General features: G+C 35.4%; 1 protein-coding gene across 3 annotated transcripts; it reads right to left on the bottom strand.

The window, feature by feature from the left end:
* Window positions 1-11238: 11238 nt before the first annotated feature.
* On the bottom strand, window positions 11239-20604 carry LOC143029890 (uncharacterized). 3 transcript variants are annotated; one of them, XM_076193064.1, is made up of 2 exons: window positions 20472-20604; window positions 11239-13940 (listed from the first exon to the last, which is right to left on the bottom strand). In XM_076193064.1, the coding sequence occupies exon 2, from the start codon at window positions 13812-13814 to the stop codon at window positions 12624-12626; it is 1191 nt and encodes a 396-aa protein (XP_076049179.1). In that variant the 5' UTR covers window positions 13815-13940; window positions 20472-20604; the 3' UTR covers window positions 11239-12623. The 3 variants fall into 3 exon arrangements, with proteins under 3 accessions (XP_076049179.1, XP_076049178.1, XP_076049177.1); XM_076193063.1 differs by lacking the exon at window positions 20472-20604 and adding an exon at window positions 19434-19595; XM_076193062.1 differs by lacking the exon at window positions 20472-20604 and adding an exon at window positions 19445-19595.
* Between the last annotated feature and the right edge of the window lie 1773 nt (window positions 20605-22377).

The raw sequence follows: 22377 nt of genomic DNA, 5'->3' as shown, positions 1-22377 counted from the left end.
TTTCCGAGTCTGAATTTTTCCTCAATTTCCTTTATAATTTCTGGTTCATCTTCCTGGACTAATTTTAATAAACTGCTTACCCTTTCATTTTCCTCCTTGATTCTTGCGGTTCTATCTGGGTTATGTTTCTCTTCCATTCCTAATATAATTATACATTTCTTTTTGTCAGCTAATTCTCTTACTATATTCTCCTTCTGTCTCATCACTTTAATAACTGAGTCTTCATTATGTTCTTTCAATTGCTGTTTGACTATGTCAGTGAATGAAACCTTATTCCCTTCTTGAGTTATTCTCCAATTTTTAGCTTCTGTAGCTATTTTCTCACTGTTTTCATTACTATTCTTCTTCAATTTCTCATTCTCCTCCTTTACATTTCCTAACTGTCTTTTTAGGTCCTCTACTTCTTCAGTTAAGTTTCTGTTAGCCTTCTCTAGTTGTTCCAATCTTTCAATTCTTTGTAGAATGGAGCCTACATTACCTAACTTACGTTCCAAGTCCTCGATCACCTTATCAACTCTCTCCTCTAGTCTTATCAGTCTGGGGGGGGTTGTGTCCCCCCCACCCTCTTTAAATCCCTGGAACATATTCTCGTCACTTTCTACTGTATTTCTCCTCTCTATACTTCTAATCTTTACATTTTTATTTGCCATTTCGTCATCCGGTGGTCGTTTCATGTTGATCTTCCGCCCGTCTGCCTGGGCCAAGTCCTCCACATCCTCATTATCTTCCATTTCCCCAGTAATCCCTCCCCCTCTCCTCTTTCCTTACTTTCCCACTACCTCACGAGCAATTCCCCCCCCCCCTGCAAATACAAAAAGGCACTTCTCTTTGCGTTGGTATCCTCAATCTGCACTTTTCTTCAGAGCGTTCGTCAAGCCGTCCGTTCGTTGAAAGTGTGTGTGTGTGTGCGTGTGTGTGTGTGTGTGTGTGTGTGTGTGTGTGTGTGTGTGTGTGTGTGTGAGAGAGTGAGAGAGTGTATATATATATATATATATATATATATATATATATATATATATATATATATATATATATATATATATATATATATACATACATACATATGTATATATCCATACGAGTATATATATATATATTATATATATATATATATATACATACATATATATATATATATCTACAGATATATATATATATATATCAAGGACTACTATTACACAGGACGTGCGCACCCAGGTTCCTGGGTCTGCTAATGGAGGCCATTGCTTTCTTTGTAACCTAACATTTTATAATGGACAAATATATCAAAACTAGAAACCTTACATTGTATATAGGACAAATATATCAACTATTGACTTATTCAATGCAGTATAAGTTAATATAAACTATTATAGTGAAATAAGAAACTATTTTTAAGGCACTGTTATGCTTTGAAATGCCAATTTTAGCCGAACTTAACAGGTATTATTGTATGAGGTTAGTGGATACCAGGGTTGGCGATTTTTTTTTTTTTTTTTTTATCTTTTAAAAAAATATAGAAAACCGATTTTTTTAATCAGATATATTTGATTTAAATAGATTCTTTTATATATTTTAAATATTGTGGGATTGCTATTTGATATGCGATCTGATTGCTAGAGGACATTTTAGCATATCAATATAAGGAACAGTGTTATATAGGGTTGCCACAAGTATACAAGGAACGGTATAAGCCTACATGTAGTATATATATTAGTGTGCAGCCTACAACAAGTTTCAACAAGATTCTTGTTGAAACTTATTATAGGTAAGCAGCTTCTCACTGAGTCAGTTGCTGCTTTGGAATCAACCAGGAAGGATGTCTTCTGGACCTGGCAGAGTGGTTCCTTCAGGCAGAAAAAATTATCCTGTCTGGAATTATTTTGAAAAACTACCAACAACTTCTGGCAAAGAGTACCGAGCTAAATGCAAAGACTGCAGCCAGGAACTACAGGGCATTGTGTCAAGATTAAAATCTCAGAGATAAATGACACAGCATACAGAATAAATTGATGACCCAGGTAAATAACTTTACTTATACTGTATGCATTTCTCCCTTTTCATACGCAACTATATAAATTTGGTGAACAATGGAGAGCATGTGCAATAAAAATGTGAAGACCTAAAGAGATGATACTTCAACTTCATTACTTCTAAATTTGGGTAATGACTATATCACCATGATATACTGTATCCACTCAACTTTGGGGCCTAGATAATTGTTATTCATTTCATTCAACATTGTGTAATATATTTCATAGGTTCCATTGGAATTCAGCCCACATGGGATTCAGCCCAAAGGGATTTAGCTTAACCTAACCCAACTAACCCATTGTTTTAGTGAATTTAAAAGTGGATTGAATCCTGTGTGGGCTGAATTCCAAGTCCACCTATTTCATATCCTGTTAATTATTTCCAAATAATTTATTGGCCTGTGTAAATATGATCATTATTTAAGAAAATAACTACTGTACTCAAAAGTAGGCTAAAACACACTGTATTCATTAATTTATTTATTCATTTATAAATTATGCAATATGCTAAAATTTTCTGTTTCCATCTCAGGATATGTATCAACAGCTTTAATCCCTTCATCATTGGCTCCACTTGAATGAACTGCAAACCTGACTCCATTAAAAAGGTCACTATCAGATTCCTCCACAGGCGCCACTTCTGCTAAATTATTTTCATCTAAAAGAAAGTGATCAACATCTCTGGACAGATTTATCATAAAAACTTCAGCCTCTCAAAAGGAAAATCTCGACAAAGTTGCAAGAATGATATTTGCTACAAATTCACCATTTCGTCTTGTTCAGCATCCTCAGTTTCTCAAGATGGTTCAGAACCTGAGGCCAGGTTATATTCCTCCATCCAGAAAAGATATTGCTGATAAGTACTTGGATCTTGTGTATGAAAAGAAATATAAAAAGTGTGCAGATGACCTGAATAATGAGCCCATAATATGTGTCACTCTAACAACATCCACTGGTCAGATTTATTTAGTTGACACAATAGACACATCAGGGAAACCTCACACTGCTGAATATCTTCTACAACTGTCCCGTCTTCATATCTCATTTTATCTAGACTGTTTCTAAATTCATGTATTGTTTTTGCACACACCACTTTCTCATCTAACTTGTTCCAAATGTCTATTACTCTGTAAGGAAAGCTGTTCTTTTTCAGATCTCTTCTGTAACTGTCTTTCTTGATTTTCTTTCCGTGTCGACTTGTATATCTAGTATCCCATTTTATTAGATCCTCTCTACCAATAGTTTCTATGTCTTTCATGATTCTATAAGTAGTTATCAAGTCCCCTCCCTCTCTTCTTTGCTCTAGTATCTGTAGCTCAAGTTTTGCTAGTCTCTCTTCATATGATACTTCTGAGAGTGTTGGTGCCAATTTCGTAATTGCTCTTTGTATTCTTTCAAGTTTTGTTATACATTTTTTTTTTTTTTTGTACTTAGTGACCACGTCGTCGCTGCATACTCCAATCTTGGTCTTATCAAAGTGACTAGTATTTTCTTCACCAGTTCTTTGTCCACGTATGTAAATGCCACCTTGATTGTTTTTATTAAATTATAAGTTTCTTAAAAAAAAATTATGTTTCTCAGAGGACATATCATTCATAATAATGACTCCCAGGTCCTTCTCATTTTCTACTTTTTTAATTTCTTCTTCTCCCAATGTATATGATTCCACTATTCTTTTTTTGCTTCTTCCAAGTTTCATTATACTACACTTCTTAATATTGAATTCCATCTCCCACTTCCTACTCCATTCCCATACTTTATTGACATCACTCTGTAGCGACTCACAATCTTCTTCAGTGTTCACTTTTTTCAACAACTTTGCATCGTCCGCAAAGAAGCTCATATAACTTTCAATTCCTTTATCCATATCATTAATATATATAGCAAACATTATTGGGGCCAGAACTGTTCCTTGTGAAACACCACTTATCACTTCATCCCAATTAGAGTGTTTGTCTCTTATCACTACTCTCGTTTTTTTTTTTTTCATACAAGAAGTCTTCCATCCACTTCAGCAGTTTGTCCTGTATTCCTCCTTCAGTTTCTAATGTCTTAAGCAACTTCTTATGTGGTACCTTATCTAAAGCTTTTTTCAGGTCTAGAAATGCACAATCAGCCCATACATCTCTTTCTTATATTACATCTATTAGTAGTGAATAGAAACACATTAAGTTTGTGACGCATGGTCATCCTTGTCTGAGCCCAAATTGCCTTGGATTTAGTACGTTTTTTTGTTTTGTTTTGTTTTTTTCCAAATGCCTTACCCATCTACTTTTGATCATTCTTTCACAAATTTTTGCTATCGTACTTGTTAGAGAGACCGGTCTATAGTTAGTAGGGTCTTCCTTGTTTCCCCCTTTATATATTGGTACTATATTTGCTCTTTTCCAATCTTTTGGAACTTTTCCTTCTTTCAATGAACTGTTTATTAGGCTATGTATTTTGTCTGTTAGTTCATTCCTACATTCTCTCAAAATCCAGTTTGCTATTTCATCTGGTCCATGCAATTTTCTGACATCGAGATTACTCAAGTGTTTCATTATTTCATTCCTTGATACTTCTATCTCTTTCATAGGGGGGACTTTCTCCTTCCATTCGATATCTCTGGGTTGTAAACACCGATTTAAAATGTTTGTTCATAATTTCTGCCATTTCTATTTCCTCTGTGTTTTCAACTCCTCCTTGTCGTAGTTTCTCTAATTCTTGTTTGTTTTTCAGTTTGTTGTTTACAAATCTGTAAAATAGTTTTGATTGATCTTTACATTTTTCTATGACATCTTTTTCGTATTTTATCTTTTATTCTCTGCACACTTGTACATATTCATTTCTATAACTAGTATTTATTTTCCATTTTTCAGGTCTTTTGTCTTTTTTCCATTTTCCAAGCTTTATCTCTTGTGTCTTTTAATTCCCTACATCTTTTGTTGTACCAGCACTTTACATATTCTTTTTCTTACTTTTGTCTTGGGACATACTTTTCCACTCCTTTACAAATTTTTGTCAAAATATTCCATTTCTCTTCTACTGTTGTTTCCTCCTTGTGTATTCTTTCCCAGTCTTTTTGAAAGAATTCTCTTAATTTATCAAAAAAAAAAATTTTCATACGTCAATCTTCCCTCTCTATATTTTTTCATGATTCTTCCTCATTTCTATACCTAGTATTCTCTTGAATCCATTGCGTCATTGTATGTTCTATAATCATATCAAGTAGTACATTTCCCCATAGGTCGTCTCCACCCTTCACTGTCATCTCTTCCCAGCAGATTTCTTTACAATTAAAGTCACCCATTATAACTATTCTTCCTCCATCTTCCATTATCTTATTTAGTGTTATCCTTGTGTCTTCTAACATATTTTTGTGTTCTCTCTCTTCCCACGAGGCCGTTTTAGGAGGCACATAATTTACTACAAACTTCCTGCTCTTCCCATCCCTGTCCTCCACTTCCATCATAATCATCTCTACTCTATTCTTTCCATATGTGACATTCCTCACATCTATATCCTTCTTAGTCAGGAAGGTAACTCCACCCCCTTGTTTTGTCTCTCTGTTTCTAATCCAACAATTATATGCACCATGTCCTACACTGTTGGGTGGTAGTGGACCTTTTAATTTTGTCTCTACAATTCCCATTATGTCCTGTACTTTTTTCTTTAGATAGTCATTCAGTTCATTTAAGCCTGTTATCAAGCCATCTATATTTGTGTAAGACACTTTTAATTTTCTTCTACTTCCATTGTGTTTTCTGTTTCCCTTCTGTTTTCCTCTGCTATGAACCATTTCCTCACTCTCATATTCACTACTCTCCAATAGAATTTTTCTCTTTCTGACTGTTCTTTTCTCATTTTTTCCTTAGCTTCTAGTCTTTTTGTTTTTTCATCCTATCTTTCCTCTTTATTCATTTCTCTTTTTATCCATACCTGTTTATATTGATCAGTGTCTGCTAGTTTCCCTGTTTTTGCTAAGATATTCTCTGCTATCGTTTGTGACCTGAATTTAATCTTAATTGGTCTGGTCTTATCTGTATTGTATTTCCCTAGACAATACATTTCTTCTGTTTGTTTCCCTATTTTAGGTTCATCTTCTTGGACTACTTCTAAAATTTTATTTACTTTTTCATTTTCCTCCTAGATTCTTGTAGTCCTATTTGGATTATACATCTCTTCCATCCCTAATATAATTATACGTTTCTTTTTATCCGAAAAGTATCTTACTATATTCACAATATCCCTCATCACTTAAATAACTATGTCCTTAGTTTGTTGTAACATCTGCTGTTCCATTATACCTCTAAATTCCATATTATTGTTCTCTTGTACTTTCTTCCAACCACTTACCTCTTTTGCTATGAACTCTTTACTTTCTTTATTATTCCTCTTTAATTCCTCATTCTCTTCTTTTACTTCTCTTAACTGTCTTTTTAATTCTTCTATTTCTTTCATTAGATTTTGATTCTCTTTCTTTAATTCTTCCAGTTTATCAACTTTCTCGGCAACTAGAGTTATTTGGTCAAACCTAACCTCCCATTCTTTCTTCATTTTTCTTTTTTTTTTTCTCCTCTAGATTTACTAGTTAGGGGAGCTGTTATCTATATTTCTGCTCTTGACACCCATGCTCCCTTGTTCGTCTGTGTATTCTGCCCCCCGTTTGTTTACGCTTCTCCTGAGATCCGAGGCCCGTTTGTCCCCTTCCTCATTTCCTCAGTAATCCCTTCTCTTCTCCTTTTTCTTTAGCTTCCCACTACACCACGAGCTTTCCCCTTTCCTATTAATACAACACAGGTACTTCCTTGTCATTGTGATCGTCGTAATTTTGGAGATTTCACCAGAGTCCAGACTTCGCTGCCACCCCGACCGATGTGTGTGTATTTACCTAGTTGTATTTTACGGGAAGGGGAGCTATGCTCGTGGTGTCCCGTCTTCATATCTCATTTTACCTATTTTTAAATTCATGTATTGTTTTTGCACACACCACTTTCTCATTTAACTTGTTCTGTCTATTACTCTGTGAGGAAAGCTGTTCTTTTTAGATATCTTCTATAGCTGTCTTTCTTGATTTTCTATCTGTGCCCTCTTGTATTTCTATCATCCCATTTTATCAGATTCTCTCTATCAATAATTTCTATGCTTTTCATGATTCTGTAAATAGCTATCAAATCTCCTCTCTCTCTTCTTTGCTCTAGTGTCTGTAGTTCAAGTTTTGCTAGTCTCTCTTCATATGATAGTTTTGAGTGTGTTGGTGCCAATTTTGTAATTGCTCTTTGTATTCTTTCAAGTTTTGTTATACATTTTTTTGTACTTGGTGACCACATCGTTGCTGCATATTCCAATCTTGGTCTTATCAAAGTGATTAGAATTTTCTTCACCATTTCTCCATCCAGGTATGTAAATGCAACTTTGATGGTTCTTATTAGATTATAAGTTTCTCCAAAAATCTTATTTATATGTTTCCCAGGTGGCATATTATTCATAATAATGACTCCCAGGTCCTTCTCATTTTCTACTTTTTTTATTCCTTCTTCTCCCAATTTATATGATCCTGTTATTCTGTTTTTGCTTTTTCCAAATTCCATTATACTACACTTTTTAGTGTTGAACTCCATCTCCCACTTCCTACTCCATTCCCATACTTTATTTAGATCACTCTGTAATGACTCGCAATCTTCTTCCGTTTTCACTTTTTTTTAATAGTTTTGCATCATCTGCAAAGAAGCTCATATAACTTTCAATTTCTTCATCCATATCATTAATATATATAGCAAACATTATTGGGGCCAGAACTGTTCCTTGTGGAACACTGCTTATTACTTCATCCCATTTTGAGTGTTTGTCTCTTATCACTACTCTCATTTTTCTTTCTTGCAAAAAGTCTTCCATCCATTTAAGCAGTTTGCCCTGTATTCCTCCTTCAGTTTCTAATTTCTTAAGCAACTTCTTATGTGGTACTTTGTCAAAAGCTTTTTTTAGGTCTAGAAATGTACAATCAGCCCATCCATCTCTTTCTTGTATTATATCTATTAGCCTTGAATAGAAACATATTAAATTAGTGATGCATGATCGTCCTTGTCTGAATCCAAATTGCCTTGGATTTAGCATGCTGTTTTTTTCTAAATATTTTACCCATCTACTTTTGATAATTCTTTCACAAATTTTTGCTATTGTACTTGTTAGAGAGACTGGTCTATAGTTGGTAGGGTCTTTATTTCCTCCTTTATATATAGGTACTATATTTGCTTTTTTACAATCTTCTGGAACTTTTCCTTCTTTCAAGGTACTATATATTAAGCTATGTATTTTGTCTGCCAGTTCATTTCTGCATTCTTTCAAAATCCAGTTTGCTATTTCATCTGGTCCATGTGATTTTCTAACATCAAGATTACTCAAGTGTTTCATTATTTCATTCTTTGTTACTTCAATTTCTTTCATAGGGGGGACTTTCTCCTTCCATTCGATCTCTTCCGGTTGTATATTCTCCCTTGTAAACACTGATTTAAAATGCCTGTTCATAATTTCCGCCATTTCTATTTCCTCTGTGTATTCAACTCCTCCTTGTCTTAATTTCTCCAAATCTTGTTTGTTTTTCAGTTTGTTGTTTACAAATCTGTTTTGGTTGATCTTTACATTTTTCTATGACATCTTTTTCATATTTTCTCTTTTCCTCTCTGCACGCTTGTACATATTCATTTCTATAACAAGTATATATTTTCCATTTTTCAGGTCTTTTGTCTTTCTTCCATTTGGTCCAAGCTTTGTCTCTTTTGTCTTTTAACTCCCTACAACTTTTGTTGTACCAGCACTTTACATATTCTTTTTCTTGTTTTTGTCTTGGGACATACTTTTCCACTCATTTTTTTTTATAATTTTTTTTTGTCAAATATTCCATTTCTCTTCCACTGTTGTATCTTCTTTGTATATTCTTTCCCAGTTTTCATTTTGAAAGAATTCTCTTATTTTATCAAAGTTTGTTTTTTCATACATCATTCTTCCTTTTCTATATTATTCATGTATTTTTTCTCATTTAGTTCTAGTTCTATCAATATGTGGTCACTTACTTATTGGTGCCTGGTATTCTATCTTTTCCACTATTTCAGGTTCTGATGTGATTATTAGGTCTAGTCTTGATGGTTCTTCTTCATTTCTATACCTAGTGTTCTCCTGAATCCATTGTGTCATTGTTTGGTCAATAATCATCTCAAGTAGAACATTTCCCCATGAGTCTTCTCCACCCTTTATGGTCATCTCTTCCCAGCAGATTTCTTTGCAATTATAGTCGCCCATCATAACTATTCTTCCTCCATCTTCCATTATCTTGTTTAATTTTATTCTTATGTCTTCTAACATACTTTTATGTTCACTCTCTTCCCACGAGGCTGTTTTTGGGGACACGTAGTTTATTACAAACTTTCTGCTCTTCTTATCTCTGTCTTCTACTTCTATCATAATCATCTCTACTCTATTCTTTCCATATGTGACACTCTTCACGTTTATATTCTTCTTAGTCAGGAACATAACTCCACCCCCTTGTTTTATCTCTCTGGTTATAATCCTATAATTATATGCATTGTGTCCTATGCTGTTGGGTGGTAGTGGACCTTTTAATTTGTCTCTACAATTCCCATTATGTCCGGTTCTTTTTCCTTCAGATACTCGTTCAGATCATTCAGTCCTGTTATTAATCCATCTATATTTGTGTAGGACACTCTTAACTTTTTGTTATTTCCATTGTATTTTCTGTTTCTTTTTTGTTTCTCTCTGTTATGTTCCATTTCCTCACTTTCATATTCACTACTCTCCAATAGAATTCTTCTTTTTCTGACTCCGTTCTTATCTCGTTTTTTTTTTTCTTTAGCTTCTTTCCTTTTCATTTTTTCTTCCTCTTTATTCATTTCTCTTTTTATCCATACCTTTTTATATTGTTCACTTGCTGCTAGTTTCCCTGTTTTTTGCTAAGATATTCTCTGCCGTCGTTTGTGACTGAATTTAATCTTAATTGGTCTGGTCTTATCTGTACTATATTGTCCGAGACTATACATCGCTTCAATTTGTTTCATGATTTCAGGTTTATCTTCCTGAACTAATTCTAGTAAACTGCTTACTTTTTCTTTTTCCTCACTGATTCTTGAAGTTCTATCTAGGTTATGTTTCTCTTCCATTCCCAATATAATTATACATTTCTTTTTATCTGCTAAGTCTCTTACTATATTCTCCTTCTGTCTCATCACTTTGATAACTGAGTCTTCAGTTTGTTCTTTCATTTGCTGTTTAATTATGTCAGTAAATGCAACTTTACTGTTTTCCTGGATTTTTTTCCAACCCTGTGCTTCTTTTGCTATGGCCTCTTTATTGTCTTTATTATTCCTCTTTAATTCTTCATTCTCCTCTTTTACTTCTTTTAACTGTCTTTTTAGTTCTATTTCATTAGTTAAATTTTTGTTCGCCTTCTCTAGTTCTTCCAACTTTTCAACTCTCTGCGCAATGTTGGTTACGTTACCGAACCTGTCTTCCCAATGTTCGATCATCTTATCAAGTTTCTCCTCTAGTCTTGTCAATCGGGGGAGGTTGGTATCCCCCCCACCCTCATTAAATCCCTGGAAATTATTATCCTCACCTTCCATTGTGCTGCTCTTATCTATATTTCTAATCTTTACATTTTTGTTAATCCCATCACCAGAATCATCGGTCCTCCGTTTGTTTACAAGATGTCTGGCCTCTTGGACCAAGTCCTCCCCTTCCTCATTTCCTTCCATTTCCCTCAGTAATCCCTCCCCTTCTCCTTTTTCCTCACTTTCCCATGACACCGCGAGTTAGCCCCTTCCCTGTAAATACAATAGGTACTTCATTTGTATTGAGGTCCACGAAAATTTCACTTTTTCTTCAGAACTCTAATCCTTGCCGTCCATCCGACAAAAGTGTGTGTGTTTGTGTGTGTGATTCACCATAGTCTTTGGATCATGGGTTGGACTTGTGATCAACAGCTATTTCCCTCAAGAAAGAGAGCTCAGAACTCGTATATGACCAATCTATGGGTAATGCTGTGACCTTACATGCACACACCCCCAACTCCCTGCCCACAAGAGTTGGAGTAACAACCTGCAGCACAGTGATACTGAAATTATTTCAGCCCTGGGTGTGTAGGTGTGGGTGTGTGTATAATTTCTGTTTTTGCTTAAGAAGTGTAAAACAACAAAATTCTAAGTAAAAATACGAAGGATAGGGAGATCAGCTTAATTTGTTTATGTATCATTTTCATAGACATCTGTCAAAGAAAAGGTCCAATGAGGAATGAGCTAGGTAGACCGAATATAGCTGACCTGAGAGATCACATCTAAATTAAGACAAATTTAAGAAAGATTAGCAGTTAAATGTGATTCAAAACAATTATCTTTAACATCAGTAAGATTGTTGAAAAAAAAATTTAGATTAGCACTTATCATAACAATTGTTAAATGAGAAAATTTTGATCAATAAACAGATAGTAAAAGTCAGAAAGTCAGTTGTTATAAACTCATTAAATGGGTAATTAGTCATTTTGTTAATAACAGTGGGTTGAAAGACCTGTTAACATTTTTAGAGATACAGTTATCAAAACAGGTATTAACATGAGATAATCTTTAGCGATAAAATGTCAGAAAGTCCGCTGTTATGAACTCATTAAATGGGTAATTAGTGATTTCTTAAATAACAGTGGTTTGAAAAATTATCTAGCATTTTTTTAGAGATAAACAGTTATCAAAACAATTATCAACATGAGAAAATTTTGAATGATAAACAGTAAAAGCAGTGGCAACATTCCCAGTGACAATATTCCTAAATGGACTATTTTCTCAGTGGCAATAATCCCAGTGGCAATAGTCCCAGTGACAATTGTCCCAGTAGCCAATGCCTGCACACTCTGTTAGACGTGCATTTAGGTGCTGTAACAAAGCAGTATTTTTTGTTTATTTGTTTATTTCATTTATGTGCTTGTCTTGTACAGATTAAGTGGCATTCCACTCATTCTATTACATATCTAACTCAATCCCCTAAAAAGTATTACATACATGCAAGTGAACCTCAAACAGTAAACTTACACATTTTGTATAAATCCACTATTAGATCAGCAATGGGAATATACATTTTGATACCCAAGGTAAAGAAAGTAAAAAAGAAAAAATATATATAAAATAAATAAATATATAAATAGAAGTTATCAATTCTGCCACCCCTAAAAGCCACAAAGAATGCATACATTTTACCAAATTACATTTCTACTTGTCATATAAAGAAGCTACCACATAGAAACTGTATTCACCCCTCCGTCCAGAATGTAACCAAATGCGCTATGTATCATGTTGCCTTTGCCAATATAACTTTTAAATCTATGTATGCCATCACTCAGAGCATAGAGGTCAGCATTAAATATTTGAATGACAACAAAGCAATAATTAGTAGTTTCATCTCAAATCATACATGAGGCACACATTTACTCTCCACAGATGACACAGAAGTGATAACAATAAGATGACAATAGACAAGGCCACCAATTTCAGCTAAACCTTGCATACCGAGTTTAAGAATGCAATGCCCTTTGTCAGTAAATTAGATACATTCCATCACATATAACTCGAGATTACTCTATCGAGTATGGATCAGTCTATGCTGTTTGAGATAATTCTTTCGCTTGAAAGAGGAATCACACAGGTCACACTGAAAAGGTTTCTCTCCCGTGTGGGTAAGCATGTGACGTTTGAGGTAACTGTTTAGTGGGAAAGCTGCATCACACTGATCACACTGAAACGGTTTTTCTCCAGTATGGGTCACCACATGATCTTTGAGACTGCTGCTTTGTGAAAAAGTGGCATTGCACAGGCCACATTTAAAAGGCTTCTCTCCTGTGTGGGTGAGCATGTGACGTTTAAGATGACGTTTTAGTGTAAAAGCTGCATCGCACAAGTCACACTGAAAAGGTTTCTCTCCTGTGTGGGTAAGCATGTGACGTGTGAGATCAGTCTTTCCTGAGAAAGCTGCACTGCACTGGTCACACTGGAAAGGCTTCTCTCCTGTGTGGGTAAGCATGTGACGATTGAGATCACTCTTTCGTGAGAAACTTCCATTGCATTGGTCACAATGGAAAGGCTTCTCTCCTGTGTGGGTAAGCACATGACATTTGAGACTAGTCTTTCTTGAGAAAGCTGCATCGCACAGATCACACTGAAAAGGCTTCTCTCCAGTATGAGTCATCACGTGATCTTTGAGACTACTTTTTTGCGAGAAAGCAGCACTGCACATGTCACACTGGAAAGGTTTCTCTCCTGTGTGGGTAAGCATGTGACGTTTAAGAGCATTCTTTCTTGAGAAAGTTGCATTGCATTGATCACAGTGAAAAGGCTTCTCTCCTGTGTGGGTAAGCAAGTGACGTTTGAGATGACACTTTTCTGAGAAAGCTGCATTGCATATGTCACACTGAAAAGGCCTTTCACGAGTATGGGTCATTATATGCTGTTTGAGATCATACTTTTGTGAGAAAGTTGCATCACATAAGTCACACTGAAAATCTTTCTCTTCAGTGTGATTTGCCACATGAAGTTTGAGACTACTCCTGTGCGAGAAAGCTGCATCACACAGGTCACACTGGAAAGGTGTTTCACCATGGGTAATCACATGAGCCTTAAGATTACTCTTTTGTAAAAAAGCTGCATCACATAGGTCACACTGGAAAGGCTTCTCTCCTTCATGGGTAAGCACGTGACTTTTGAGATTATCCTTTGTTAAGAAAGCTGCACTGCACAGGTCACATTGGAAAGTCTTCTCTTCTGTGTGGGCCATCACGTAATATTTAAAATCACCTGTGATATAGTTGTGCTGTAAACGTCACACCAGATTCTCTTTGTTGTATGTCAAATATATGGAATCTACACAAAGGTTCTCCAATTGTTGATAATTATCCTCATCCTGAAAGAAAAAAAAAAAAAATCATTATAAGATCAACATCTAACTTTTTGAGATCCTGAAATCACAAGAGTGCTAACGTTCTGTACACAAGTCATTTCATCCACAAGTTCCTTTGTACCTAAATAAACCCTTTGTACATGCCATGCTCTAACATAGAATAAGTAGAACCACAAACAGACATGGTGGTACAATATGTTCCACTCTATTTTTTCAATATATGTGCACTGAAAATCACCACGACCAGAAATGACTCCAATTTTGCTTTAGTTTTTCCATCTGGTCATGAGGAACTGGATTAGCTGGTCACAATGGCCGTGTTTTTATATAACTCCATGACACTACAGCTGGGCTCACAAGGCCCAAATGTAAACATAACCTACTTTAGGAAGGTTAATTCATCTTATTCATTTGACTCAAGTAATGCAAGTCACATCGTTTAAGATACACTGGAGAGTGGTGCACCTGTGTTCTTATTTTAGGAAAACATATGATATCAAGTTGACCCAACAAGTTGCAGAGGTACTATCAATATTTTTCCTTGTCATATTTAATAAAGTACTTATTTTTCTAGAAGGAAAAAGAAAAACCATTGAGAAATGCCTTCTGAAAACTATTGACTATCATGATGCACTCAAATACAAACTGTTATCAAATGTACAATTCCAGTGAATGTGGAGGTAGTGAGAAAATAATGTATAATGGGAGAATTTAAAAAAAAATTGACCCACAGGTCATTGAAACACAGAGGCAAAATGATCATTAGCCTGGTTATCTTTCATGATGCCTGGGACATCTCCCTCACCAGTTATGATATTCTTGAGTGATAATACTGGCTAAAAAAAAAAAAAAAAATGATAAAAAAAAAAAAAAATCTTAGTGGAACCTTTTTAGGAAATAAATATCATCTAAGCTTAGAAGCCATTCCAACCTGTCAAGATTAACTAATGTAGAGTTGGATTTTCTGTGAGCTTTGCTCTCATTTAAGTGTTCCTGCATTACTACTTCTCAAATGGATGCTTTCCATATAAACAGTTTATACAAGAACATAATATTGAGCACATATGCCAATCCCTTTCCCCACTAAAAGGGGGTGGCTAAGTCAAAGATTACAAGCACCTTTCATCCATCCCACACCATTTTGTTGTTCCTTCTCAGTTCCTTGAATCATGCAATACTTATAAGAACATAGGAATGAAAGAGACTGCAAGAGACCATGAGGCCTATACTAGGCAGTTCCATGTCCATTACCACCTGTCTTTCTTATCCATAAAGTTATCTAATCTTCCCTTAAAATAATCAATAGTTTTAGAGCTTACTGCATTATTACTAAGTCTATTCCATTTATTAACCACTCTACTGGCAGTTCTTGCTTATTTCCTTCTTAACACCAAAGTTATTTAACTTAAACCCATTATTACAAACCCTACCCTGCTGGAACAACTAGTTCTTTTCTTTTGATTCTAAAGATTCTGGTACCAATTACACAGTGGTCCACTATATGCCTTATCATTTTTTTCCATTCTAGATCAACTCACCTCCTCAGCAACTCACCTATCAGCAATGAGTTACTGTTTACATTTCCTCAATGCCTGGCAAGTCAACTACTACAGCTGAAACCTGAGGGCAATGAGCCTAACGAGTCACTTGGTAACAAAGAAATCATCTATGATGAGTCCCTTGGTTGCAATGACACCTCCCACAAAAATTTGAGTGCTTCGACAAATGTGGTCTTCACTTTATGATCAATGCAAAAAGTTTACTGCCAAAGTTTTAGATGAACTTTGTATCATCGCAAGATGTTCCAATGCAGTGGTCATTGGGGTCACTGAAACCTGGCTGGGCGGCTCAATAGAACATACCAAGGGGGAGATATATGGTTACACAGTACAGCGCGAAGACAGAGAACACTCTGGTGGTGGTGTATGTATGTTCATTTGTAGTGACCTGGCCTTCAACCCGCGTGCTGTCATGAATAATAGTGACACAGAATCAGTGTGGGTTGATCTTCTTCTAACAAAAACTCACATGATACTGATGGGGGTATGCTAAAGACCCCCAAAACAAATGGACTTTTATGATCATCAGGAGAATGCCTAGGCAAATTTTTAGTTGTACACACCTACACGAAATAGCAATAGAAAGCTAATTATTAATTTTGTAAATTATAATACATTAATGTAATATGTAATTTTCTTGGTGAAAATCAATAACAAAAAAATTTGCTAAGACCTTTTCACTAATGAATGAAGTCACGGTGGTTGAATGATATGCTATGTTTGTTTTGACAGATGCTAAGGTTGAAGAAATGAAAGGATGGTAAATTTGTCTATTCTAACCTAATCTACGTAACCTAACCTGTATTTACTAATTCAGTGCCTCAAATTCTAAAGATCATCTGGGTCATCTTCATCATCACAGACGCTGATGGCCTGATTATTATTGTACCTTGGGCAATTAACAGATGATGGCAGAACCCCATGTTCTTTGTAACAGCACTTATTAACATCACCTGGAGTTGGAGAACACCTGGTCCACAATGTGAAAGCCATCGTCTAATTGACAGTGATTGGACTGGACCATATCCTAGTGGTTTCGTTCATTAGTAGACTTGCTTGTAGCAAGTTTTTTGTTATTTATTTCCACCAAGAAAATTATATATTGCATTCATGTATTAAAATTTACAAAACTAATATTTAATTTTATAATGCTATATCACATAGGTGTACACAACTAAAATAATATCAATGCCTGTAACAATAGACTCAATATGGTAAAATATGAAACTATGATTCTATGTTTCATTACCAATACTCTAAAGTCAGAAAAATTCTTTAGTAAAAACATTACATAACTTGATGAATACAAATGGGCAAGTTCAACTGATTAATGTACCTACTAGGTTATCTGTAACTAGCAGTTCAATTTTAGATTTTATTATGGTATCCAATCCAAACATAATTGTTCAGCCTGGTGTGATAAATGTAGGGATTAGTGATCATTTGCTAGCTTACTGCACAAGGAAGTGGAAAAGGTGTGTTGTTCATGACCACAATACTATGGAAGCTTGCTTACTGAAGAACTATTCTAAAGAAGATTTTGTTTGAAAATACTGACTGGTCACATGTTGTGAACTATAATGAAGTGTGAGAAGCCTGGAATAATAAAAAAAATTATAATAATTTTTGGCACCATTGACTCAATAGCTCCTCTTCGAAAATTTAGGACTTGGATAGATATGGTTAGGACCCATGGTACAGTGGGCTATCCAAAAGATATCAGTCCAGATTGCAGGTGGCTCAAAATCAAATCATAAGATTTATATTTGACTTGCCTTGCAGGAGCCATGTAGGAGCGGAGGACTTTTTAAAAGAGGGAATGTTGCCTGTTGATTACTGCATTAAACAACTGAAACTAAATCATGTATACAATACATACAACCGGTCTCACTAAGTGCCGACCAAAGTCGACCAACGCCGACCAAAACCACACAATGACGATTTTTGCTCAAATGCATAATCTATATATAAAAATAGCATGTGGTTGCATCATTTGACCTATTTTCTTTAAAATGTGTGATTTCCATGTAAAATCATCAAAGAGAAGTTACGTTTTTATCCTCTGCAAAATTACCAACCGGCAACCAATGCCGACCAAACCCAAACAATGACGGCTTTTGCTCAAATGTATAATTTCAAATAAAAATTAGCATATGGTTGCATTATTTGACCTATTTTCTTGAAAATGTGTGATTTCCATGTAAAATAATCAAAGAGAAGTTACGCTTTTATCCTCTGCAAAATTACCAACCGCCGACCAACGTCAACCAAAGCCGACCAAAACCACACAATGACGGTTTTTGCCCAAATGCATAATTTATATATAAAAAATAGCATATGGTTGCATTATTTGACCTATTTTCTTTCAAATGTGTGGTTTCCATGTAAAATGATCAAAGAGAAGTTACATTTTTGTCAGTTGAGCAAAAGCCGTCATTGTTTGGGTTTGGTCAGCGTTGGTTGCCGGTTGGTAATTTTGCAGAGGATAAAAACGTAACTTCTCTGATGATTTTACATGGAAATCACACATTTTAAAGAAAATAGGTCAAATAATGCAACCACATGCTATTTTTATATATATATTATGCATTTGAGCAAAAACCATCATTGTGTGGTTTTGGTCGGCTTCGGTCGGCGTTGGACGACTTTGGTCGGCGTTTAGTGAGACCCCATACAACAGTTACAATAATGTCCCAAAGTACCTAAGATACAATTTATGTACAGTAGTACATAAATGCACCAGAAATAGCTTACAAATTAAAAAAGCCTTTAAATATCATGTTAGAAAATTTTTTCAGTTCTCAAATGACAGCTAGAATGTCTTTTTTTTAGTTCTTTATATATCATGGTCCTATTTCTTATGATTGAATTTGTTGTCTCTGTGCATACTTTAACGATGTTTTTTTGTGATAGCAGCTATTCTATTTCTAATCATTATTTGCTTGTGCTATATATTTTCTTATGTTGTCAAAACTGGTGCAATCCTTGTATCATATTATTATTATTGTGTCATTCTATAATTGTTACTTTTTGTTATAACTTATTGCTATATTTTATGTTTTACACTTCAGGTGCCTTATTTTTTTTTTTTTTTTATTCTTTACATAATGAATCATGTCAGATTATTATTTGTAGTACCATGTTCTAATCTTCGTTATATACATTATCTGTATTTGATTTATTGCCAAATAAACTTATTACCACTATATACATAAGTTGTTTATTTCTCTGTATAAGGAGTCATGTCATTTATTATTGTTAAGTAACTATTATGATTCAACATGCCTGTTCTTTGTCATATCACTTAATTTAAATGTATATGTATTTCTGTTTGTTTTTTAAGAGGACCGCAATGGGAAAAATTACAAATCAAACCCACTCCGTTTGTCTACACCTAAGTTCGGATAGGTTCGGTAAGACCCCCATCCCCACCCCACCCGTATGGGATTAGCTTCTGAGTATGTTTACAGTAAAAACGGCCACTTCAAATGAGTTAAATTTGTGTGTCAAACTTGTGCCCCGCAGTCATCTTACTCGTAAATCAGAATGACAACATGTTTTTATATAATTTATGGTAAATAACGCTTTTAGTGGAACTTATTTTTTGGGAGGCAGTAGTTCCCTTGGCGAAGCAGATTTTTATTGTATTCTGAGTATCCCAGACCCAAATTATATATAAAATCCTTGCATCACAATAATAGTAGCCTTGAAAACGTGCTCACTAATTCGTAGCATTGCATCTATAGTCGTTGCATACCTATCATGTGAGAATGAAAATAGTAATAAGTGTTTTGACAAGATTTTATCCTGTCGACAAGATTAGCAGTACCAATATTTGATTGGAACTATAAAACCAGACAAAATAAAGCAACGAGCAGATGAGAAAAATAATCACTATCATACAATGAACTAAAAACGAACGAGAGTGTAATCGTACTTGCTTATTACCTGTATGACTGTTGTGTTTGCAAATTGAATTCAATGACACTTCTGGATCCTTTATATGTCCCAGGAACCTCAAAAATTATTGCAAGTCTACACAAGAATCTCCTACAAAGTAACAAACACATTAACAGTGTTTTACTCCTGGCCTGACAAAACCAAATTTACAATTTGATATAGAAAACTCAGAGGCATACTTTATTGAGGGGAGACCTTCCTGGATTTAATCTCCCGCGAAAACAATTGTTGGTGGACTTTTTTTTCTTTTTCTTTTTTTTCTTTTTTTTCTTAATTCCCAGGGGTGTCCAGGGGAAAGAGTGGTGGAGATGAGGTAGTTCCTCTTTGAAAATACCTGTTATTGTTACATAAAGAAGTATAACGATTATGCTGTGTAGGTCAATTAACCTACGATGTGCGGAAGATTCGACTTCTCATATGTTCAATATGAGAAAGGTCAAATATTGCCACAGCTGCAAGATTGACCTGCATTTCTCATGAGCGAGCGGTACCGTAAAAAGCCCTTCGTTAAGCCACTAGATAGGGAAATCTCATATGAAGTGCTATTTTATTCTTGTCATTCGTTTCGTTGGTGAGTGAAGCGTCTGAGCAGTTGGAGGCATTGTATACTTATGTATTATCTATTTTTAAATTCAATTTAACAGTTTATTCAACAAAACATTACACAATACATTTGCATGTTGAAAATGCATATATAAATATAAACATATACATATAAATATTAATTTGTTGAAATGGAGAGCGGAAGCAATAGCTTATAAAATGCTCTCCCTTAATAGTTTATATATAAGTATTTAAGTTTTTACAATATTTTTCACAGAAAAGTAAATTTTATCACAAAGATAGTAATAGTAATTGCATCCAGTAGGAACAGCCAATATTTACAATTTATATGGATATAAGAGGTAAATATTCAATTTGGGTAAACAGTGTTCACAAGAAGCTACACACATATAAAGACATACATGCATTTACAATTTAGATATAAGGTGTAGTGTGATTCAAAAGTACTTACTTGTGCGTCGATGACGTCGGTTCTTCGGTTTTGGTCGCTCCTGGGTGGGCCCTTACATTCCTTTGCGACACACTCTCCACTTCTCTAGCTTAATTCCCTACCTCCTAACCATTAATGCTAGCTTATCATATCCCCCCTTTCCGGGTACTGTACACTCCACTCACACTCGCATTCACCACCACCCACGCGCGGTCCTTGTTCGGCACTGTGCCACCCAAGCCAACGTGAGGCCACCCCCCCCCCCCACATTCGGGTGGGAAGGGGGATACCAGCGCACGTGCCCTTTGACCCCCTCTCCCTCCCCCCAGAAAGAGGGGGAGGGGGGTGCCAACCGTAGGGGGTGCCAACCGTCCGTCCCCATCCGCGCCAAACACACTCACGCTCACACCACATGTAGTTATACGATTTGGGGAAACAAACAGGATTCATAAGAAGCTACATACGATTAAAGACATACATACACACACACACATGACGCACGATTCCACGTCAAATGCTCACATAACTGTAGCAACAGATTAATTAACATCCCCTGGTGGTATCCGCGCAATGTATTCGTAAATTCAGTTGGCCATGTATATCGCCCACTAAAGCATGCCACATCTACATCATATTATTCCTTTCCCCATTTGTGAGCATTTGTTTGGTGTGAGCAACCGTCCTGTGGGCAACTGTCGCAGCACGTCTCTATTTGGTTTGTTAGGTCGGTCGTTGAGTTGATTCAGGTGGGGTCATCAGGAAGGTACTGTGCAGGGCAGGACGGTGTAGATTCAGGTGAGGTCACCAGAGTGGTACTGTGCAGGGTACGACTGTGTCCTGTTGGGCATGTTCAGAATCCACATCTTCCACGGCACATACACCTGGAACGAAACGAAAGGAAACAGCAAGAACAACTCACAGCAATTTACTATACACATTATACCCAATAGTAATGAAGTTGAAAGGAAGATTTAGGACTTCAAAATAGGTAGAAATCACTCAGAATCTATCAAAAATCTAAATTTTATGCATATGCAATGCACAATAACAAAGTTGAAAAGATAATACGAGATTCATTAACACCTGAAAACAAGTATGATTTTATTTAATCTTTGCGCCAAGAAATAGCTTATTTCAGTTGTGAATAACAGATTTTTGTTCTAATTATTGCAGCGATACTTGTTTTTGTTGTTTTTTGGGGGGGAGGGGACTTTAGTTAATATTAGTATGATTATATATATAAGTGATTTTTAAGACGAAATTTGAAAGTCGATAGATTTTTTTGTTTTGGTTAATTCTTAATAAGTTTGACCCATGTGTTGACGCCTACGACTGATAAACACTGTCCTTTTTTATTTGCTCTATATTGGGGTTTAAAAAATGTTATTTGTGTGTCTGGACGCATAGCTGGTTTCATGAGTAAAATAAATTTTCATTATATGTGGGGCCATTTGCTTATTAAAAATTTGGTGCATAACACTGGCGGTTTTTGTACTTTATTAAGTCCATGAACTTTAGTAGTTTTATATTTGTTACCCCAAACTTCTGAGCAGTAGTTTAAGCACGGGAGGTAGAGGCTACAATAAATGGTCCGCAGCGTAGATAAATAGATAGATAGACTTTATTTGGCAATAAATCAATGTACATGAAGTGCAAATAATGACAAGAACACATAGTTCGAAATAATACATGTAAATTGCCGAGGATAACACAAAAAGCATGAACGCTTATTTCCATTGAGAGTCTCGATATACTCAGACACGTTGCTAGTGGCTTTCATGAATCTTGGGAAGATTGGTTCCCCCATGTCAGTGCTTGTATCAATAGCACCATTAATGTTTCTACAGGCAGAACGCCTCATTATGTTATCTATGGAGTTGAAAAAGGCTCCCTTATGATGTGATTGACAGCCCTGCTCGTCCCCTCT

Source organism: Oratosquilla oratoria, chromosome 11 (genome assembly GCF_046742065.1).
Source record: "Oratosquilla oratoria isolate Oo_2021 chromosome 11, ASM4674206v1, whole genome shotgun sequence".
NCBI lineage: Eukaryota > Metazoa > Arthropoda > Malacostraca > Stomatopoda > Squillidae > Oratosquilla > Oratosquilla oratoria.
The sequence above is the reverse complement of the archived record's forward strand: the minus strand, read 5'-3'. Positions and strand labels throughout refer to the sequence as shown.